Source organism: Eleutherodactylus coqui, chromosome 9, assembly GCF_035609145.1.
Source record: "Eleutherodactylus coqui strain aEleCoq1 chromosome 9, aEleCoq1.hap1, whole genome shotgun sequence".
Lineage (NCBI taxonomy): Eukaryota > Metazoa > Chordata > Amphibia > Anura > Eleutherodactylidae > Eleutherodactylus > Eleutherodactylus coqui.
This window is the reverse complement of record NC_089845.1, coordinates 75,302,103-75,321,499: the sequence shown is the minus strand read 5'-3', so window position 1 is coordinate 75,321,499 and position 19,397 is coordinate 75,302,103. Positions and strand designations below refer to the sequence as shown.

At 42.5% G+C, this 19,397-nt stretch overlaps 1 protein-coding gene across 4 annotated transcripts in view; it reads right to left on the bottom strand.

The window, feature by feature from the left end:
* Positions 1 to 786: 786 nt before the first annotated feature.
* PPP4R1 (protein phosphatase 4 regulatory subunit 1) overlaps positions 787 to 19,397 on the bottom strand; it is a 35,711-nt gene continuing 17,100 nt past the window's right edge. For all 4 annotated transcript variants that reach the window (XM_066579546.1, XM_066579548.1, XM_066579547.1 and 1 more), the window contains exons 11-20: positions 18,718 to 19,247; positions 16,237 to 16,415; positions 11,497 to 11,592; positions 11,231 to 11,416; positions 10,967 to 11,128; positions 9,607 to 9,707; positions 5,905 to 6,025; positions 5,156 to 5,290; positions 3,934 to 4,075; positions 787 to 1,884 (exon numbers count right to left, since the gene is read on the bottom strand). In XM_066579546.1, the coding sequence (XP_066435643.1) occupies positions 1,721 to 1,884; positions 3,934 to 4,075; positions 5,156 to 5,290; positions 5,905 to 6,025; positions 9,607 to 9,707; positions 10,967 to 11,128; positions 11,231 to 11,416; positions 11,497 to 11,592; positions 16,237 to 16,415; positions 18,718 to 19,247 (1,816 nt within the window). In that variant the 3' untranslated portion in view covers positions 787 to 1,720. The remainder of the gene's footprint in view (positions 1,885 to 3,933; positions 4,076 to 5,155; positions 5,291 to 5,904; positions 6,026 to 9,606; positions 9,708 to 10,966; positions 11,129 to 11,230; positions 11,417 to 11,496; positions 11,593 to 16,236; positions 16,416 to 18,717; positions 19,248 to 19,397) is intronic.

Genomic DNA, 19,397 nt, shown 5'->3' with positions numbered 1-19,397 from the left:
AACTGATTTAGCATAAGCAGATGGTAATTTTTTTTTAGTCTTGGAGGTGGCTTTTCCTACCCGTCTTCCCTAGTGGCCTATTCATGAAGAAAAAAAAAAAAGCAAGGAAAACCCATTACAATACAATCTTCCCCATAAGGATCCTCTTATCCCCCATCACACCACAGGAACCAGGCTAGGCTGTTCAGGAACATCTTTGTCAGTGCATCCTCCACTCTCCCCATATTCTGACACATTGGAGGGCTGGGGAGTGATGGACGCTGCAAAGCTAGCTGGTGCAGCTCTGAATTTAGGGGATGATGGGTTCTATGTCCCACAGGCCCCTTCAGCTTCCTGAAGCACTGACTTGGAAGCACTTGAAGCACCAGTGGAAGTGATGACAAACTGTCACATCACATGATATGCAGCTTCCTGAATCTTCCTGTCACATGGAAACACCTCCCCGCCGTTAATCTATTTTCCTGGCTTCAACGGTGCTCAGCCGCAGCAACAACATACTGGGAAGCCGGAGGAGCACCAGAAGCAGCCCTCACTAGACTTACAGCTGCTCCCATGAGGAGATGTATGCTGTCCAGAGAGCCTTCTGTGCAAACCTACTATGGAGGACATTGAATCTCAGGACTCACCTCTATCTCTGGACAGGAGCCCTGGACTGAAGGGTGTGGTGATGTCCAGCTTATATTTTCCCAGGTTTCCTGTCTAGAGGGGTAAATTTTGTTGATTTCAATGAGAACAGGGAAATCTAGAACAGAGTAAAGTTAACAGAAGTGAGGAAGGAAGACTGTATTGAAATTAATAAATTTTTATTCAGACAAGCAGATAAACTTGTATTACAATTGAGCTTTAAACAGCCTTATTAAAGACTGCAGTACTCCAGGGAGTACAACAGATATGTACATTTATATGAAGACCAATAGTGATGCACCTCAGCTGATCATGATCAAGTTAAAAAAAAAAAAAAAGAAAAGAAAACTTGACTTGAAGCACATGAATCAACACATATCCTTCAGGTCATGACCAGCATGAAAACAATTTAGAACAGAGGTACTTAACAGCAATGTTGCCTGCCTATAAGTACAGCAATATGCTGCATTTAAGGATTAAAATCAGTTATCTAATGTAGTGTTAGCACTGAGCCCTTAAGAAAAAAAAAGGGTATAACCCCTTTATTTCTCAGTTAAACACACATCCCAATAAGGAAACTATTCACACATTAAGAAAGTGATGGGGGATACACTTATTAAAAACCCCATTTACCCCCTAATACTGGAAATTCTCTACAATGATTTGGAACAGACTGATTAGTAGACGTCACTGCAAGTTATGGCCCATAGATACATAATAGTGCTATTGCATATGGCAAGCCACATTAGTACCCATTCATAACATGTTCTTCCATTGAATGGCATCTTATGGCACAGTACGAATATGCAAGCACTTTAGTACCAGCTCCAGCAGTGAAAGACTAAGGAAGTGAACCTTCTGAATGCTGACAACCTAAGAGCAGAGCTTTATGTCCTCACAGATATAAAGTTACTCATAAGTCAGTTCAAGTTTCTTGACATCTCAGGAAGACAGAAGATTTAAGGCTTTGGTGGCAATCCTCTGAGAGTTACTTTTCCCTCCTAAAAGTAGAGTAGGAATAACAAGACACGAAAGGCCAATAACGTGATCTTGGGTTCGAGTTCAAGCTGTCCTTTCCTAAAAAAATGAATGCCTATTAGTAGGTGGAAGAAGCAGTGCTCATTGCATCATCTGCAAGTTTGGTGCTAGCAGGGTGTATACTGGCAAAATATTTGACATCATTATCATAATCCATCTGTAAAGCCACAATCGTCTGCTCCACGGCTTCTTGGTGAGAGTTGGCAGAGGTTAAGAAGTACTCTGAAGACAGAAAAAAACAGCATGCATTACAAAAGAGTTTACTAAGAATATACCAAAAACTAAAAGTACATATAAAAAAAAAAAAAAAGAGACAACATGGTGGAGCAGCCTACAGCATCCCAATTAGAAATCTAAAAACTTGATGCTCTGTTTCCATCTACGTTAGAAGTGTCGTGCCGCCACAAAGCGCTATGGTGAGCGCTAATATTATTTGTGTCTGGCAATTAATTGTGATTTGTTTTGTTCGGACACAATTTGTAGTTGTGAGTGGTGAGGTGTGGAATAATACACAGAGCCAGATATTTTGCTTAAACTGTTGTAACCACGATGTTACTAAATAAGGCAGTGAGATGAGGTCGTTTACGTCATCACATTCAGTGCATAATAACTGATACACAAACTGTGACTAACTCATCCATACACTGGGAGCTTACTCTGGATTCCTTCTCTCTATCCTTCTTTGTATTTATAGCTCTTCATTTCTTGATCTTCCTTTTATTTTATTTTTTTATTCACTGTCAAAGCTGTCTCTCCTCAGTTACTCACGGTTTCTCAGGATTTCTCTCTTGTTTCTCTGTGTCATGAAGGTTCTCTCTTTTCACTTCCCTCTCCTGCCTGGCACTTTTTCTCCTGCTGGGTGCTTCTTTTTTCTGGCGCTTTCTCTCTGCCTGGCGCTCCTCTGCCTGGCACCTCTCTTTACTTATTGCTTAAACTTATTCTGCCTCTACTCTCTGGCACTTTCTTTGCCTGGTGCGTCTCACTGTCTGGCTCCTGCGACCATTGTCCAGCTATTTATCATGTCACCTGACCAGTTTGTCTGCAGCCAATCACAATCTATCTGGTTGCTAGGCTACCTACCTCATCTGAGTCTCTATGCATTTTTTTTATCTTGTGCAGCTAGATAAAAACGTCCTAACTGGTTGCTAGGTTACCTGCATCTCGTGTAAACTGACTCAGATTAAACCCCTAGGGCCGGTTATTATATTACCGGTCCCCATAACTAAACAGTACTAGGTTTCAATTTCCAGGCCACTACAGAAGCGATGTAAACATGTAGAGCCTCCAATATGGTACCACAACAAGATCAAGAATGAAATAGCGCAGGGCAGGACAGAAGCCGGACGTAGTCCATTACAGTCAATGAGGTTGGTCTAGCTCCATCATAGGACAGATCTGTTCCCAGCAGGAACTCTATTTTTCTGCTCCCATGAAAGAACAGAGAAATAGAACCCTTGAGCACAGATGTAAACAGAGACAGACATTGTAATTTACAATAAGAGTGCCAAGAAAAGCTAAAAGCAGGAGCGCTGAGACATTTCTGCACCATTACTGCAGGGCTGCTTATAAAGCTCAGTGTATTTTCTCTGGAACACTATATACGAAAGCCATAAAAATATATATACGTTGCTCATGAGGAGATATACAGTACGTGGCAGACCTAGATCGCTTTCCCGTCTACAGAGAAATTTAGGACCTGGGTGGAGTCTGGTCGGCTGTAAGTTTTGACTCGCAAGAACCGTTGGAATGGGTTGCCACTCTCTCTGGTGACCGCCCAATCACCCTGACTACCCCTGCCTCCCGTAAATTGCCCTCCTTGTGTTACTGTGTCCCCTAGTAATGTCTTTTGTCTTTGTCTAAAGGTGTATTTGTTTTATTATTAGTCTATGTCTTTTGGTTTTTTTTGTTTTCGGTATAGCTGATGGAGACATGCCATGAGCTCATGGAAACGAAGTATACTCTTTTTGCAATTTAACGGAGTCCATGTGCTAATTGCAATGCTTGGAAAAAATATTTTTAAACATAAAATATATACAAGTTCACTTAGTTAACTGTGTGTCTCCCTTCCTCTTCACTAAGCACAGGAACCAAAGTCCAAATTTCAATTTTTGCCCAATGTATGCACTTATGCTGAAGCTTATATTTTCAGACGTTTGCAATAAAAAACTAGTTCACAAATGCATTGGACACCACTAAAAAGGCTGCACCATAATGTAAACTCATATGCATAATTGCCCTTTGCCAATAAATCCTATTAAGGTCTTAGCCCACCTTTCTCCAACAGCGTTTGCTTTAAGGTCTTTGCAAGAAGGACTCTGACATTTGGTACTCTATCAGAGGCAAGCTGCAGTAGATGAGGCATTAAATGCATAGCAAATTGTTCCATAGGAAGACAATCATCTTCAATGAGAGCCTGTTAAGGCAAACAAAAGGAAACATTATGACAATTTACATGAACATAAAAAATATAAGTTGAGATTTACCTGGATCACAAGTGCCTCATCTGCCTATATCCAACTTGGTCATAACAAGGCCACAAATACTATCAGAATCTGTTCAGCTGTAATGGACAGTAAATCTGTTTGGGGCTTACATGCTAAGTGCATCTCTTGTAGACTCATCGTGGCTATGTATAATCAGCAGCCTTGCTCACTTATATGTGTAATAACTTGTCCCATCAGGAAAGCCTCTATCATGTACATACGACAGATACTTGGGACCTGAATTTAGGTATGGGCATTGGATGATTTTTAGACCAATGGTATATAATAAACCACCTATTATATGGCATAAGGCACACACTGCAGCCAATTCTGCCATGATTATACATGCTGAAGAAGTGTCATCTAGTATTTATAGAAACATAAAAGTTTATTAAAAAAAGGATAGCATAGGGTTGTTGTAGATACCCTGCCATTTGAACAGATTGTATTACTAAAATGGAAGGGTATATTGTGCATGGCAGTTTTGTTGCCAAAGTTTCAGCGACTGTCTTAATTAACTGTAAGGGAGCTTGTAGAAATTAACGTGCCTGCTACCCAAAAAACCCAAATGAAGGAAACATGTTGCAGACGTTTCTACAGCTACAAGCGTACAATCTGCCAAGCATACTCCCATTGAAATAAATGGGAGCTGCAATTGCAGGCGCAGCTCCCATCGATTTTAACGAAAGCTGCTGTGCTTGCAATTATGAGCGCCGTCCACTGCATAGGGGCCAGTGCAAAGCTTCCGCTCCTACCCAGGACTATTCCTGGCGGCGCTTCCTGGTTAGCTTCTATAAAGCAGTTACCAAGCAGGAAAATCAAATTCTCTGAGACGCCTCTGCAGTTCAGTTATTGACAAATAATTGCATGACAAGTATCAAATAAAACACCAAAACAAGCTGTGCTATGCACTATGTAAAAGGAGAGAGAAGCGTGTCTTGTATTAAGCTAGTTATGTTGCCAACTAAACGCAATGGTATATGTAGTATATGAGAATATAGATAACCAACCTGGCATATGAACACATAGGTTTGTCGTCCTGACCATTTTGGGCTCTTGCAAAACTGCTCCACAAGCTTATTCATGAGCTCCAGGGCCAAAGTTGGAGAAGGAGCCAAGTATAACTTCTTAACCATCTCGCTAACCTGCAAAAGGCGTAACATTTAAAATAAAGAAAAGCCATCGATTCACTGGTGATTAGGGATTCTTACGTTATTAAAATAAATGTAAAACATTTAAATACGTTCCGGAAGAAGAGCATTAAGCTGATCATACATGAGAAGTACCTGTTGGCCTGACGCTCACTTGGCCAACAGATCTCCCGATCCACCCATGCACACTTGGCTGAGCAGGTCTGTACTCTGAAAAGGGAAAAAGGATGCTCCTAGACTTCTCTGGCAGGGCTTTATTTCTCAGATAGCAGAAAGGATCTGGCATGCTGAATTCCAACAACCCAATCCTTCTCAGGGGGACACCATACAAATTCAATAGTTGCCCAATAACGCCAAAATGTTGGAGCTTGGCCAATACACAACTAATTTGTGTGGCAGTCTTCAACACGCCAGTGTTTTTGCCAGCTTTTGCGCTCCCTCCCCAAACACATACCTTGGCCAGTTTTATTGAAGCAGACTAAATAGCAAGTATTTATTACCGACTGAAGAGACTCATTGCTTATACTATTGGGAAAATTATTGCTGCTTCAGGTACAATAGATAAAATGTAAAAGGTTAAGTGATGGCTGGGCAGAAAGGACACTCACCAGTTTATATGATAACCAGCGGACAGACGACACCTTGTCCCCACAAAGAGTTAAAGCAATTGGTAGCAAATAGTCATAAACATCCCTGGCGCTGTATAGTTCAAGTAGAAGAATCAACTGCCTGGAAAGATCAGGAAAAAAAAACAAACTCAAATTAATGCAACAGAATTAAACAATACAAACCATCTACTACAGCTGTAGTACCCAACTGCTGGCTCTTCGTGTGTGGGAGAACTACAGCTCATGGCATATAAACTACATCCACCACACCCAAAGACCACTGCTTCACATGGTTGGAATATATTAATAAAGCATATGATGAACACAATCACTGGGCTAAAATTATTATAACAGCTGTCAAGTGTGTATCGGTCACATAGTGGTGCACACAGTTATTTAAGAAAGGGGCTGTCAGAGGAAAGTTTAAATTTTTTTTTAACCAAACAGGTCTCCTTATATGTAAATATAATAAAGAGCAAAGTGCTCATACTGTCCTCGCAAGTCCCCCGCTGCAGCTGTGGATCTTTTCTGTGCAGTTTGGTGCACAGGCTGCAGACAGCCTGTGTCGTCCCATAAACCTGCCGCTGCAGCCAATGTCAGAGCTCGGTGGTGATTGCCGAGTGCTGCCACTGGCTGCAGCAGCAGTCTTTAAGAGACAGTTCAGGCTGACTGCAACCTGCAAACAATAGTGAAGAAACCTGGATAGGTACATAGAGATATCTGTATACCCATCTATATTTTTTCTTATCCTGGGCTACTCCTTTAAAGGACTTCAATATTGTATGGTAAAAACCATTCACCCCCTTACTGACATACATGTGCATTATGAGCAGCAAGTGGTCCCCGCATGATATCGTACTTGTACGTCAAATGTATTTGATGGACAGACGGGGGTCTGCTGCAATGGCCTGGGTTGGAGGGGAAAAAAACCCCACTCATCCTGACCGTTATGTGGTGCGCTCCATAGAGACAGCGACATTTAAGTAGTTTGTAGAACTCCCAATATATCCCTGTTGATGCGATTGTGGGGTAGTGATGGGTTGCTATGGCAAACAAGCCCAATAACAGCCTCCAGGTCTGCCATAATTGAAGCTTATGACGACATACCAGAGGCAGGGTATAATAAGATGCATGTGCTAAATAAAAATGGCATAATGCACTACATTACAATACTGAATTGAAATGCATTATAAAAGCAATCAGACAGTGAAGTCCCGTCATAATGGGACTAAAGTGAAAGGAAAAAAAAAAAAAAGGATTATATTGCTATATACAGATCCGTCTACATCTATCTCATCACTGCGTCCATGACAACTGACAGTAAACATGATAGTTTTAGGCCTGGTGAAACAGTGTATTCTGCAAAAATAGTAAAAGCAAAACAAAAGCGCTGTATAAATTTCGGTCAAGCTGTAATTGTAATCAACGCAGAGAACAGTCATGCTATTTATCCAACATGGCGAGTGGCTAATAAAACAATGCCAAAATTGACGTTTCTCTTCAGTCAGACTAAGGCCTCCTTCCCACGAGCGTGACGGGCTCCGCCGCGTAATATTACGCAGTGAAGCCCGTCATGGCGCCCCCCAGAGCCCCTATACTTACCTGCGGGAGATAGCGTGAAAACGCTTCCCCGCCCACCGCCGTCGCGTCGTGTGACACGCCCACCGCTGCGGCGGTAGGTGGGGAAGCGTTTTTTCACGCTATCTCCCGCTGGTTACAGCGGGAGATAGCGTGAACGGACGGCTTCCATTGACTGCAATGGAAGCTGTCAGCGCGTACACCCGCGGCAAATAGAGCATGCTGCGGGTGAGGACGGGAAAAATCGCGGTGCGTAATTCCGCGGTGGAATTACGCATCGTGTGCATTGTGCTATTAGGTTCAATAGAACCTAATAGCAGGGGGCCACGCAGCGGATTTTTGCCGTGAATTTACGCGGCGTAAATCCGTTCGTGGGAAGGAGGCCTTACAAAAAGAGAGCAATGAAAAAGTGATTAACAAGTTGTATGTACCCCAGAACAAAAATGGAAAGTGATGGGGAAAAACCAAAAAGACCACCACATATAATTGTCATCTCTGCATTTGTAAAGGCCCAAAATGTAAAAGCAAAAAAAACACGTTATTGAAGGGAATTGCTTCATTTTATATAGTATTTTTTAATCTTAAGTGTAGTTTTATGTAACTTATCAGCTAGCTTTGTAGTTTGCATACCCCCCCCCCCCCCCCCAAAAAAAAAAATAGATCACTTCTAGCTGCATATGGCCTGCAGATAATTAGTAATGGCCAGACTGGCAACTTTGAATGACATCTGAGGCTGCTGACACGCACTGTGTGCATTTGGCGTTTTCCAATTTGGTTTTCTTCTTGCTTTACAATAACAAAAAAAAATAAAAAAAATACGCTGCCAATTAAATAGGCTGCAATCCCTGGGAGGAACAGAAGGCCACAGAGTATAGCTTGTATCTTTGTGAACTGTCCCTGCTTGGCGTAGTATAATTGAATTCCCCTCACCCCACTGCTAGCTGCGTATGGTCTGCAAACATGTAGTGGCCGGACTGCTGACTTTGAATGACTGAGGCCACAAATGGACAACTGCAATATTCCCCACACCAAATTGTATTTTTTCTGTCTGCTTCGCTGCTATATACATTGACTGCAGAAGAAATATCCCATCGTCCAATCTACAGACCACATTTCATATAGGCATGTAAATGTGATGCAGCTTCTTTCTCTGCTCCCTCCAATAGAACCCTGTATAAGTTCTCTGCTGGTATACAAGCTTTCACACCAGCAGCAATATATCCTCTGTAGAATATCTGTCCCATTAACAGACCATGTGTTCTACAGGCATATAAACGTGATGCGGCTTCTCTGTCCGTGCTCAACTGGCCACTGGATACACTGTGCCTATGATATATAGATGGCTAGGACATGTGATGTAGGCGTCCAATGATCTGCTGCCCATATGCAAAATGGAAGACACATTTGGTGACATCAGCAAGACGTCCTTGCTGCGAATTAGCTGTACGTTATTTTTTAGATCAGGCGGTATGAGAAATTTGATTTTCCTGTGATTTTTGCCAAAAATCTTTTGAGAAAAATCGGGACTAATTTTATCACGAGGGCGATCAAGATAAGCAACACTAATAAGGACCCCATTATAATGAATGGGGTGCATTGGGTACCATTTGGGTCTGGCACTTATATTTTTACTATTCCTAGGATGGAGCTGATCAACAAAACCTAGAAGTGCTGGTGTGAACCCAGCACAATATGTTAATACCGGTGATAGTATTGCCAATATTCCCAAATAAAAGCTACATGACAGGTGTGAAAAATAAGGTTGTGTCAGTAAGGCTGAAACGAGCTGTGTGGAAGGGGGTTCTACTAATTACATCAGCAAACTATAGATGGCAAAGGCTAAGCAGAGGAACCCGCTATAGGAACGCTGTGAACTTAACATGATGGATAGAGATGAGCGAGCGTACTCGCTAAGGCAAACTACTCGAGCGAGTAGTGCCTTATGCGAGTACCTGCCCGCTCGTCTCTAAAGATTCGGGTGCCGGCGGGGGAGAGCGGTGAGTTGCAGGAGTGAGCAACTAAGTAGTTTTCCTTAGCGAGTACGCTCGCTCATCTGTAGTGATGGATACTCTGCTGAAAATATTCGCCCTACGTTGGATACTTGAAAACCATGGAGGCACGTACTCTGCTAACTCCGCCCTGAAACGCCAGTTACGACAGTTATCGGTCACCAAGAATTCTTGCAGTTGATAAAGGTATTCTTGTCTTTTGTCAGGCTGAAGAAGCTGAAATACAAAAAAAAGCATACCTTTGTGAATGTAATTTAGAAATACCAGTATCTGAAAAACAAATTCCAATTCCTACTGTTAACTGAAGGTGTATTACATGCTACTCCGTTATCTTTATACAGTTTCTCTCCTTCTACATCCCATTTCAAGCATATGTGGGCTAACGACCCTACATCTTACAACTACAACATCTTGATGCTGTGATTTGTGTCTTTGTGATACTGCACGCTTATTCTAATACATAGTACAGACAATTATTTTCTTTTTTAGAATTATTGCATTTTTAACCCCTTAATGACATAAGACATACAGTTACATAATGTGCGTCCAGGGGTTGTATGGAAAGGGATAGAGGGCCGATCCCGCTCCTCACAATGCGCGTGCCGCTTCTCACAGCTGACACTCGCCAGCAACAGCCGTAATCCGTGTTAACACTAGATTGCAACAGCTAAGCCTATAAAATGTCACTGTCAGTTTTGGTAGCAGCACTTAAATCCCTGATCAGTTTTGTGGAGTTCTGAAAGCCGCCACCCCCTCCCCCTGATGAAACAACAACAATAACCACAATCTTTATTTGTATAGCGCCAACATATTCTGCAGCACTTAGATCGTCTGGAAGGCCCCCATTGAGGACATGGCTGGTTGCCTATCAAGCCATGTTGGGGCGTGGCTTGATAGAGCGCCCTACAGAAGGCAGTACAATATAAAACTATCCTACTACATGATCGTGCAAGTGCAATCAAGTGATCAGTTCCAAGTCCACTATGAGGACTTAAAAAAAATAAAAAGTGAAAATATGAGGGTAAAAAAGGTTTTATTAGGAAAAGTTAAAAAAAAAAATAAAAAAAATAAAAGTTGTATGGACTCCAAAAAGAAAAACAAAAAAAAAATCACTATAAATTCAGTATCGTAGTAATCGTACTGACTCATAATAAAATCACGTCACTTTTGCCACAGTGTGTATGCCCCCCCCAAAAGGTGGAATTTCATCTTTCTCTATGTCACTCCACTTGAAATTTTTTTTAAATGTTTTTCAGTACCACTGAACAATGTAACTTGCCCTTAAAAAGTAAGCGCTCAGACAGCTATGGAGAAATTAAAAAAAAAATAAATAAAAGTTAGGATATTTTGAAAGTGAGGCAGTAGAACTGAAAAAGGGGGTGGGGCGGGGTTGTGCTTGTCCTTAAAGGGTTAACAAACAAAAAAACTAAGATTATATATAAATAAGTTAGAGCTGAAGTATAATCAACACTCACTTTTAAAAAGTCATAGAGATGTTTTAGGACACCTATCCTGACTTCATCAAGGTCCTTTAGAAACCCATTGAAGATTGGCAGCAAGTCTGCAGCAGTAAGGGAATCGCCAAGTATTAACGCTAGTTCATGGATGGAAAAGGCCAACGTCCTCCGTACTTTCCACTGAAGAGAGAGAAAACACCAAAAACATCAGAATCAAGAACACGAACAAAGATTTTTCATGGTGCTTTCAAAGCCTAGCACCAATAGAAAAGGTCTACCTACCTGCATGTCTGCTGCTAGTGTCTCATACGTGTCCCGGAGACAGTGCCAGTTCTGTCTACCTAGCGTGAGAGCCACTCCTGGAATGCTATAGGCACAATGCTTGGCAATCTCGGTGTCAACAGTCTGGGCACGGGATGGGTCAGTCATTGATAGGTACTGATCCAATAAGGCCTGAGGTACAACATCCTAGGAACATAAAGTAATCATAGTAAAAAACATTTAGGATTCCGATATTAAGAATGCACAAAAGGCTCCTTTTTACACACCTGCACTTTGGACTTCTTTTCCTCTTCGGGGCTATATCCGCTACTAGTGCTCAAGTCTGAATCATTGTGGATATAGCGCAGGGTGGACTGCATGCACTGTAGTTGGTCATCAAATCCGTTTTGGAGGAGGGGATAGGAAACAAAATTAATTTATCTCTGCACTCAGCAATTTGGAAATAACCCCCAGAGTGGTTTGCACACTTTAACCCCTTAAAGACATTGCCTATTTTGGGCTTAAGGACGCAATGATTTTTGGCGGATTTTCTTCTCTATTTATCAAAAGCCATAACTTTTTTACTTTTCCGTCGACAAGGCCGCATAAGGGCCTGTTTTTTGTGTGGCGAACTGTAGTTTTTGATGGTGAATTTTTGGGTACGTAGACTATATTGTAAAACTTTTTTTTAAAATGATAACAGGGAGAGAAAACTTATCAATTCTGCCATAGATTTTTTTTTGCAGCGTTAATCATGCAGCATAAATGAGACATTTTTTCTGCGGGTCGGTACAATTACAACGATACCTAAATTCTTATTTTTTTTTAGGTTTTTCCACTTTTCTTCAATAAAAACCCATTTTTTAGAATTTTTTTTTTCTATATCGCTACATTCAAATTCCTGTAACTTTTTTATTTTTCAATGTATGGAGCTCTATGAGGGCTTATTTTTTGCGAGACGAGCTGTAGTGTTTATTGGTACCATTTTGGGGAATATACGGCTTTTTTGATCACTTTTATTGCATTTTTTGGGAGGCAAAATGCTAAAAGTTTGCATTTTGCCTCTTTTAGCGGGTTTTTTTACGCTTTTTGCTGTACAAAATAACAAGCATGTTCAACTTTTTGTACACGTCGTTATTGATGCGACAATACCAAATATGTGCCATTTTAAATTTTTTTATGGCAATATGAGGAAAAGCACAAAGTGTTTTTTTTACATTTTTCTTAGTTTATTTATTTATTTATTTTTTTACATCATCTATGTCCCTCTGAGAGACTTAAAGCACTGGTGATCACTGTGATAAGGCATGGCAGGACAGCTTATACAGCGATCCCAGGCACTGGCAACACAGGACGCTGGTATAAGGCTCCCTCTGTGAACCCTTCCCACGCCGCGATCTATATAGCATCTCCGATGCACCCCCGCTGCTGCAGCGGGATGCCAGCTATGACTGGGGGGGGGGGGGAAGGGGTTAAACATAATAGGATCAGGTGGGTTAGTGGGTACCCACTATCAGAGACCCTACTGAAGAGCTCCATCTAGAAATGGCTGCCCTTTAACCCCTTAAGGACCAAGCTGTTTTGTACCTTAAAGGGGTTGTCCCGAGGCAGCAAGTGGGTCTATACACTTCTGTATGGCCATAATAATGCACTTTGTAATGTACATTGTGCATTAATTATGAGCCATACAGAAGTTATAAAAAGTTTTATACTTACCTGCTCCGTTGCTGGCGTCCTCGTCTCCATGGTGCCGACTAATTTTCGCCCTCCGATGGCCAAATTAGCCGCGCTTGCGCAGTCCGGGTCTTCTCCTCTTCTCTATGGGGCTCCGTGTAGCTCCGCCCCGTCACGTGCCGATTCCAGCCAATCAGGAGGCTGGAATCGGCAATGGACCGCACAGAAGCCCTGCGGTCCATGAAGACAGAGGATCCCGGCGGCCATCTTCAGCAGGTGAGTATGAAGACGCCGGACCGCCGGGATTCAGGTAAGCGCTGTGCGGGTGGTTTTTTTAACCCCTGCATCGGGGTTGTCTCGCGCCGAACGGGGGGGGGGGGGTTTAAAAAAAAAACAAAACCCGTTTCGGCGCGGGACATCTCCTTTAAAGGACCAGACACTTTTGAGGGATTTTACCCATGTGGTGGTTTTACTGCCCTATTTTTTTTCCTTTAGCCATCAAAATCAGTTTTGCTGCGTTTTCCCCCCGTGACATATAGGGCGATTTTAAAAATTTCTTTTTCACTGACACTTTTTCCGTTTCAGTTGTATTGGGGGTAAAAAGCTATAAAGATTTTAACATTTCTAGTTATTTTCTTTTTAATTAGTAAATTTACACTAAAATATGTAGTATGGGAACGGGTTCCTCATTTTGTTTGGGACATTTTGATAGAATATATATGGTTTTGGATGACAGGGCGCTTATAGCGACGGTTTTGGTTGGCGTTGGCTTTGTGTTATTTTCTTTCCTATGTATATAGTTAATTTTGTTTTACTTGTTTATGTAATTATGTTTTTTTTAAGTCCCCCATGACGCAATTTAAGAGCTCTGGGGGACATTAACTTTAAAAAAAAATATATACACACACACACACACACACACACACACACACACACACACACACACACACACACACACACTTGACATTTTTCCACAGTAGCTGGGGCATCCATAGGAGCCCCAATTACAGGGGAAGACAACCCCTGTAGTGACATTAGTCACTGGCAGAGATGGTCAGGGTCTAGTTTGACCCTGGAGCTCTGCTATAGCAGGGAATCCCAGCGGTCACATGACCCCCAGGCTCCCATTGTAAAAGTTACACTTCCACTTTCAAGTGCACAGCGCTCATTGGGTTACAAACTCCTCCTGCCTTCTCCTCCGGGCTATCAGTTGTCACTAGCAGCTGACAACCCGTCCTGCCTCAGATTGATTGCAGAGGCAGGAGGCTTTAACCCCCACCATAATTTTACAGACGGCTGGGCTTAGCCCGGGACCAAGCGCCGTATATTTACAGTGGCTGGTCCTAAATGGGTTAAGGATTATTATTATTACCTTATACTGCCAAGTACAAAGCAGAAAAGTTTTTTTTAAGCATTAGAAATTGTACTATGGGATTGTCACAGAGCATGCGGCTGTATAATGTCATGATTACTAGGTCTATAAAACTCTATATACAAATATTTGTAAATTAGTATATGTAAAAAAATAAACAGTTTATATCTGTGGAATATGGAACAAATGGGCGCACACCTATACCGGAATGAGCGTCACTGACTGACTGGAGTCAAGGCGGGGCTGGGGATCATTGCAGCCCACCCGTCTCCATTCACAGTAAGTGGGCAGTCGTTCAGTTGGTGCATGCATTTACAATGTACAATAGTCGTTTAGAGTCACGCTGGATTGTGGGAATCTGAGCGAAAATTATTGTATTAAAGTAGCTTCATGCTCCTTTTACATGGACCGACAGTCCTTTAACCCCTTGAGTGGCAGGTTTCCTACCACCCTGTTGTGCCCACCAGGGCATTTTTTTTTAAATGGGCTAATCATTGAATTTCAACTAATTTTGCAGTTGCGTCTCAAGAGCCATAACTTTTTCATTTTTCCATTGACATGGCTATATAAAGGGCTTGTTTTTTGCGGGACAAGTTGTGATTTTTTAAACAGGGGGGAGGAAAAAAAGAAATGGGGGAAAAAAGAAAAAGGGGCCATGTCATTAAGGGGTTAAATAATGTATTAACTTCCTTCTCTGGGTCATTACGACGCATGGATACCACATGTGTGATTGTATTTTTGATTTTTTACAAAGTAAAAGGAGACAAGTGTTTTTATTAATTTTTTTATAAGTTTTTTACTTTTTTTTTTTTTTTTTTGTCCCTTTAGGGGACTTCCACAGGGACCCATCAGGACCCCTGATCACATTCCGGGGGTCCGATGGTGACAGCCCTTTACATGCGGCAGTCACATAGACTGCCGCATGTAAAGGGTTAACACAGCAGAGATCGGAGGTTTTCTCTGATCTCTGCTGTAAGAGCTGATGTCTGGCTGTCCTCTGACAGCTAAGCACCAGCTCTCTCTGCCACAGAGACAGTCGGCTTGCTTCTGACAAGCCGATGGTCTCTATGGCAACCTGTAAACAAAGCAGGAGATTGCCGGCATATCGGCAATATCTTCTGCTGGTTTTTCAAAGCCCTTGCTTTGTTCTCTGTGGGACTGTGCAGGCAGAGCACACTGTCACAGCTTGTGGCATTGTGCTCTGCAGCTCCCATAGTGATACATAGCCCGGAAGATTTCCGGGCTATGTCGCTATGAGCAGTGGAGCTCCTCCTGGAAAATTTCCGGGCGTGCCACTCAAGGGGTTAAACGACTGCCCAAGCGCTGACGGAACGAAAAGCTAACAATAGTTTTAAATCAGTGATAATGCAAGTGAACAAATAGGGAGCGATAAGAATGATAAAAGACCAATTACAGGTGTCCCCTGAGATAAAGGGGGGAGGGGGGAAGAAGTTATACTCACCAGTTTGATCACCCGCAGAATTTTGTTTACATGTCTTTGACAGTGCTATGTACACATATGACCCCTGCAGCCATGTAAACAAAGATTGGGGACAACTGGAGCGGCGGCTCTGGATCGAACTGACTAATATAGTTCCCTTTGGCCGCCTGCAGACGGGCGGAAATTCCTCAGCGGGATTTCCGCCGCTGGAAGCCTGCATAGGATTGCGTTAATAAACGCAATCCTACGCAGACAGCCGCGGTTTGGCCGCGCAAAATCTCGCGCGGCAAACAAACCACGGCATGTTCCATTTCTGTGCGGGTCTCGCACATGAAAGATCCGGAGCTGCGGGGCGCGGGTGAGTACGCGCTGCTCTCTGCAGGTGCTCGGATCGGGTACCACGGCCAGAATTCTTGCTGCCGGATCCGACCCGGCCGTCTGCAGGCGGCCTTTGTTTCAGCATATTTTCTGCATTTATCAGAGTTTCTTTACAGCTCACAAAAGCATTTTAATGAAGTCTGTTGAAAGACCTTTCCTTACCTCTACAGAATCGCTGATCAGAGGAATGGAATCAATTTGTGAGATTTTGCAGTTTATCCTCCCCGTCTCAATTGTATCATTGCGGTAGATGATCTCCTGATTCAAGTGAGAGGATTTTTTATCTTCCTGAGTTTCTAAGCTAGAGGCTTTAAGGGCAGCAGTGAGGACATCAACTTGTGCTAAAAAACAAGACAAAAACAATGCAATAATCAATGTGCAAACTTACATATAAGCAGTTTTTGGAACATTTCATGGAGCTCTTTAAAAGGGGGCTTGTGCAATGTTAGAAAATTATCCCGTAACCATAGAATAAGGGCGCCTACCCACTTGCGATTTTTTTTCCTGTGATGTTTTGCGTTTTTTCTCAAGAGCAATTAGTATAGAATGTGTTCTTGTCCATCTGGGGTTTTTTTTCCGTTTCGTGGGTTTTTTTCACATAGGAACTGTCAGTTGCATAGGTGTCCTTATTTTTCTCTTAATGCACCCATGATTGTCAATGGAGGGCTGCAAAAAAACGCCGCGAAAAAAGCACGAAAAAGCCGCGTTTTTCACGCACGAAAAACGGCAACGCAAGTGGGTAGGCGCTCTTAGGGATGCATTTTTAGATCGGTGGCGGTCTGACCCCCACCGCTCCCGAGAATACGGCTCCAGCACATCCTGAAGTGAGGGCACTGGAGGTCCCACATTCACACTGACATTCCATTTCAACAGGACTGCCTGTGACAGCCATGCAGCGGTTGTACCCTTACCGATCAAGAATAGGGGAATGACTTTCAAACGTGACAAACAAGTGGGGGAGTCCACACACAACATACCACCATCATATACTACTGATTGCAGCAAAGTCTGGCAAAAGGTCACCATAAAAGAGCCAATTAGAATGGGCTGGTCATCTGTCCCGACATGGCCTTGTTAGTCGATACTTGCATTTCTCCAGTCCCTCCTGGAGATTTGAGAATAAGGCTAGGGCTGGATTTGTGCGGGCTGATACATTGCAGCAACTTGCAAGTTACAATGCGACCACACTGAGTTGTCTAAAGTTTGCAAAATCGCAGGGCTACACTTCAGGGTTTGGCTGGCGAACCAATGTCGCTGTCTAGCTATAGGCTAAATTGAACCACTTGGCGTTACCACATTTGTGAAATGGTTGCATTCCTGCAGTGTCCAGGATACATTCCCACCTAGCGGCCACCACACGATTGTCGCAGCAGTGATGTGGCCGAGACCACCACCGTGAAGTACTAATTCTTTTGTTCCTTTAGCGCACGCCAATCCATTTAAAAATCATCTTTTTATACTCTAACAACCCTGTGAATAGAGGGGGTTTCCTGTTCACGATCCTTGCCTCGCGGCCAGAGTTGGGCACGGCTACAAAGAACGCCTCCCAGTTTAATTGGGCGCTGTGTGATGCTGAATTTCTCCTGCAACGTTAATGCAGAGAAGCTGAACACTTACTGTCACAGGTTTCCCCACAAAAATCAGCAGAAAGTTGGGAGCGCCATCAGGGGGATAATTTATTTGCTTACTGTTTTACTGTATTGGTTTTATCACTTTAAATCAAAGCAGGTTTTCTGCAATCCACTGCTTGTTGTTAGGCATTCTGCTTCTGTAGACTGGGACATTTTATTAGCTGCTGGGAAGGCACTGTCTTCACAGGCTCAGCTTCCTGCTCTCACACAGTGTTTACACGATCTCTACCTCTCCTAATCCGTGCAGTTAAAGAGATATGTATATATGCACGATCATGCAAACACACAAGACCTAGTAAAGCAGTGAATAAAAATCATCCCAATAAGAATTATGCTGCTTTGGCCAAAGCAAACTAGATGCCTACAACATAAAGATAATTCGCAAAGCAGGTTAGGAGAAGCATGGATTGTGTATACACTGACTGAAAGACCTGAGAAACATCCTGAATGTCCAACAACAAGCAGTGGATTGCAGAGGGGCTGCACTTCAACCGTGATTTGCAGTGATAAAAAACAAAAGTCATGTATAGTACAAGATTGATGAGACACAGAGGCTACTCAAGGACAAGTTGTCTGAAAAGTTATATACGGCTTTACAGATGTACTTTAATATAAGAAGTACGAGTGGTTTAATACCCCATAATAAAATTATCCATATATCTCATTCAGAAAGGAGTTAACATAAGTAAATAATTCATATAGCATGCAAAAACCCTAAAAACCCAAGATGGATAGGCATATGAATGCAAGCAAAATAAAGCAGCAACATCGTTTGCCAAAACTAAGACTTCACCCGATTTTCATTCTCTAGGTCTTCTGAACGCCATCTTTCATACACACTTTGTTCCAAGGCAGAACATCGATACCGGAGCTTCATATACTACCTAAATTATATAAATCGCCAACTCACATATACAACATTTCAACGTACTGAACACCAATCCAAAACTGCAAATAAGGAAACACCAGACATTAAATCGCATTCATATTCAGGAAAGCCCAAACTGCTTACCTTTAACATCAGGATCATCTGTGTGCGGTTCCAGGTTTTCAATCATCTCTTCCAGCTCTTTCCTTGTAGCCATGGCTATATTAGGGGAGCCAGGGGATGACACCTTCTGTACTACTAGCCTACTGTCTGGGCTGTGTGCTTCAGCTTGCGTATGCCGAAGTTCTAGATCTATATCTATTTCAGGAATTGGAGTCCTCCAGTAATGGAAAGAATTGAATAGCTCTTGCTCAGTCACAGGGCTCTCCTGAGATTGCAATTCTAAAACATTCGATGCTCCTGCATCAGGACAACCCTGTTCTGCTTCCACAGAGTCAACTGAATTCTTCAAAGGCAAAGTGCAATGTGAAAGAAAGTCAGAGTGATTGCTGACACTAAACAGTTCATCCGAAGCTGGATCATCATCCAAGTTGGTTTCTAGCTTCACAGTGAAGGTAACTGGGCTGCTGTCTGTAGGAGACTCATCCGCTGGGACTGCATCTTCTTGGGTAACATTCTCGGTTTCTTCCGGCAGGTTCTCATTCAACGGAATGCTTAAAACACAATTTAAAAAACTCAGCTATAGAATTAATTAAAAATTTGAATAAAAGCTGCTCTTCTATTAGGGGACACTGGAAAACAATGTACAGCCCATATTACTGCCTTAATTGCCAGGAAAAGACCACAATATTTCTCCATTGGCT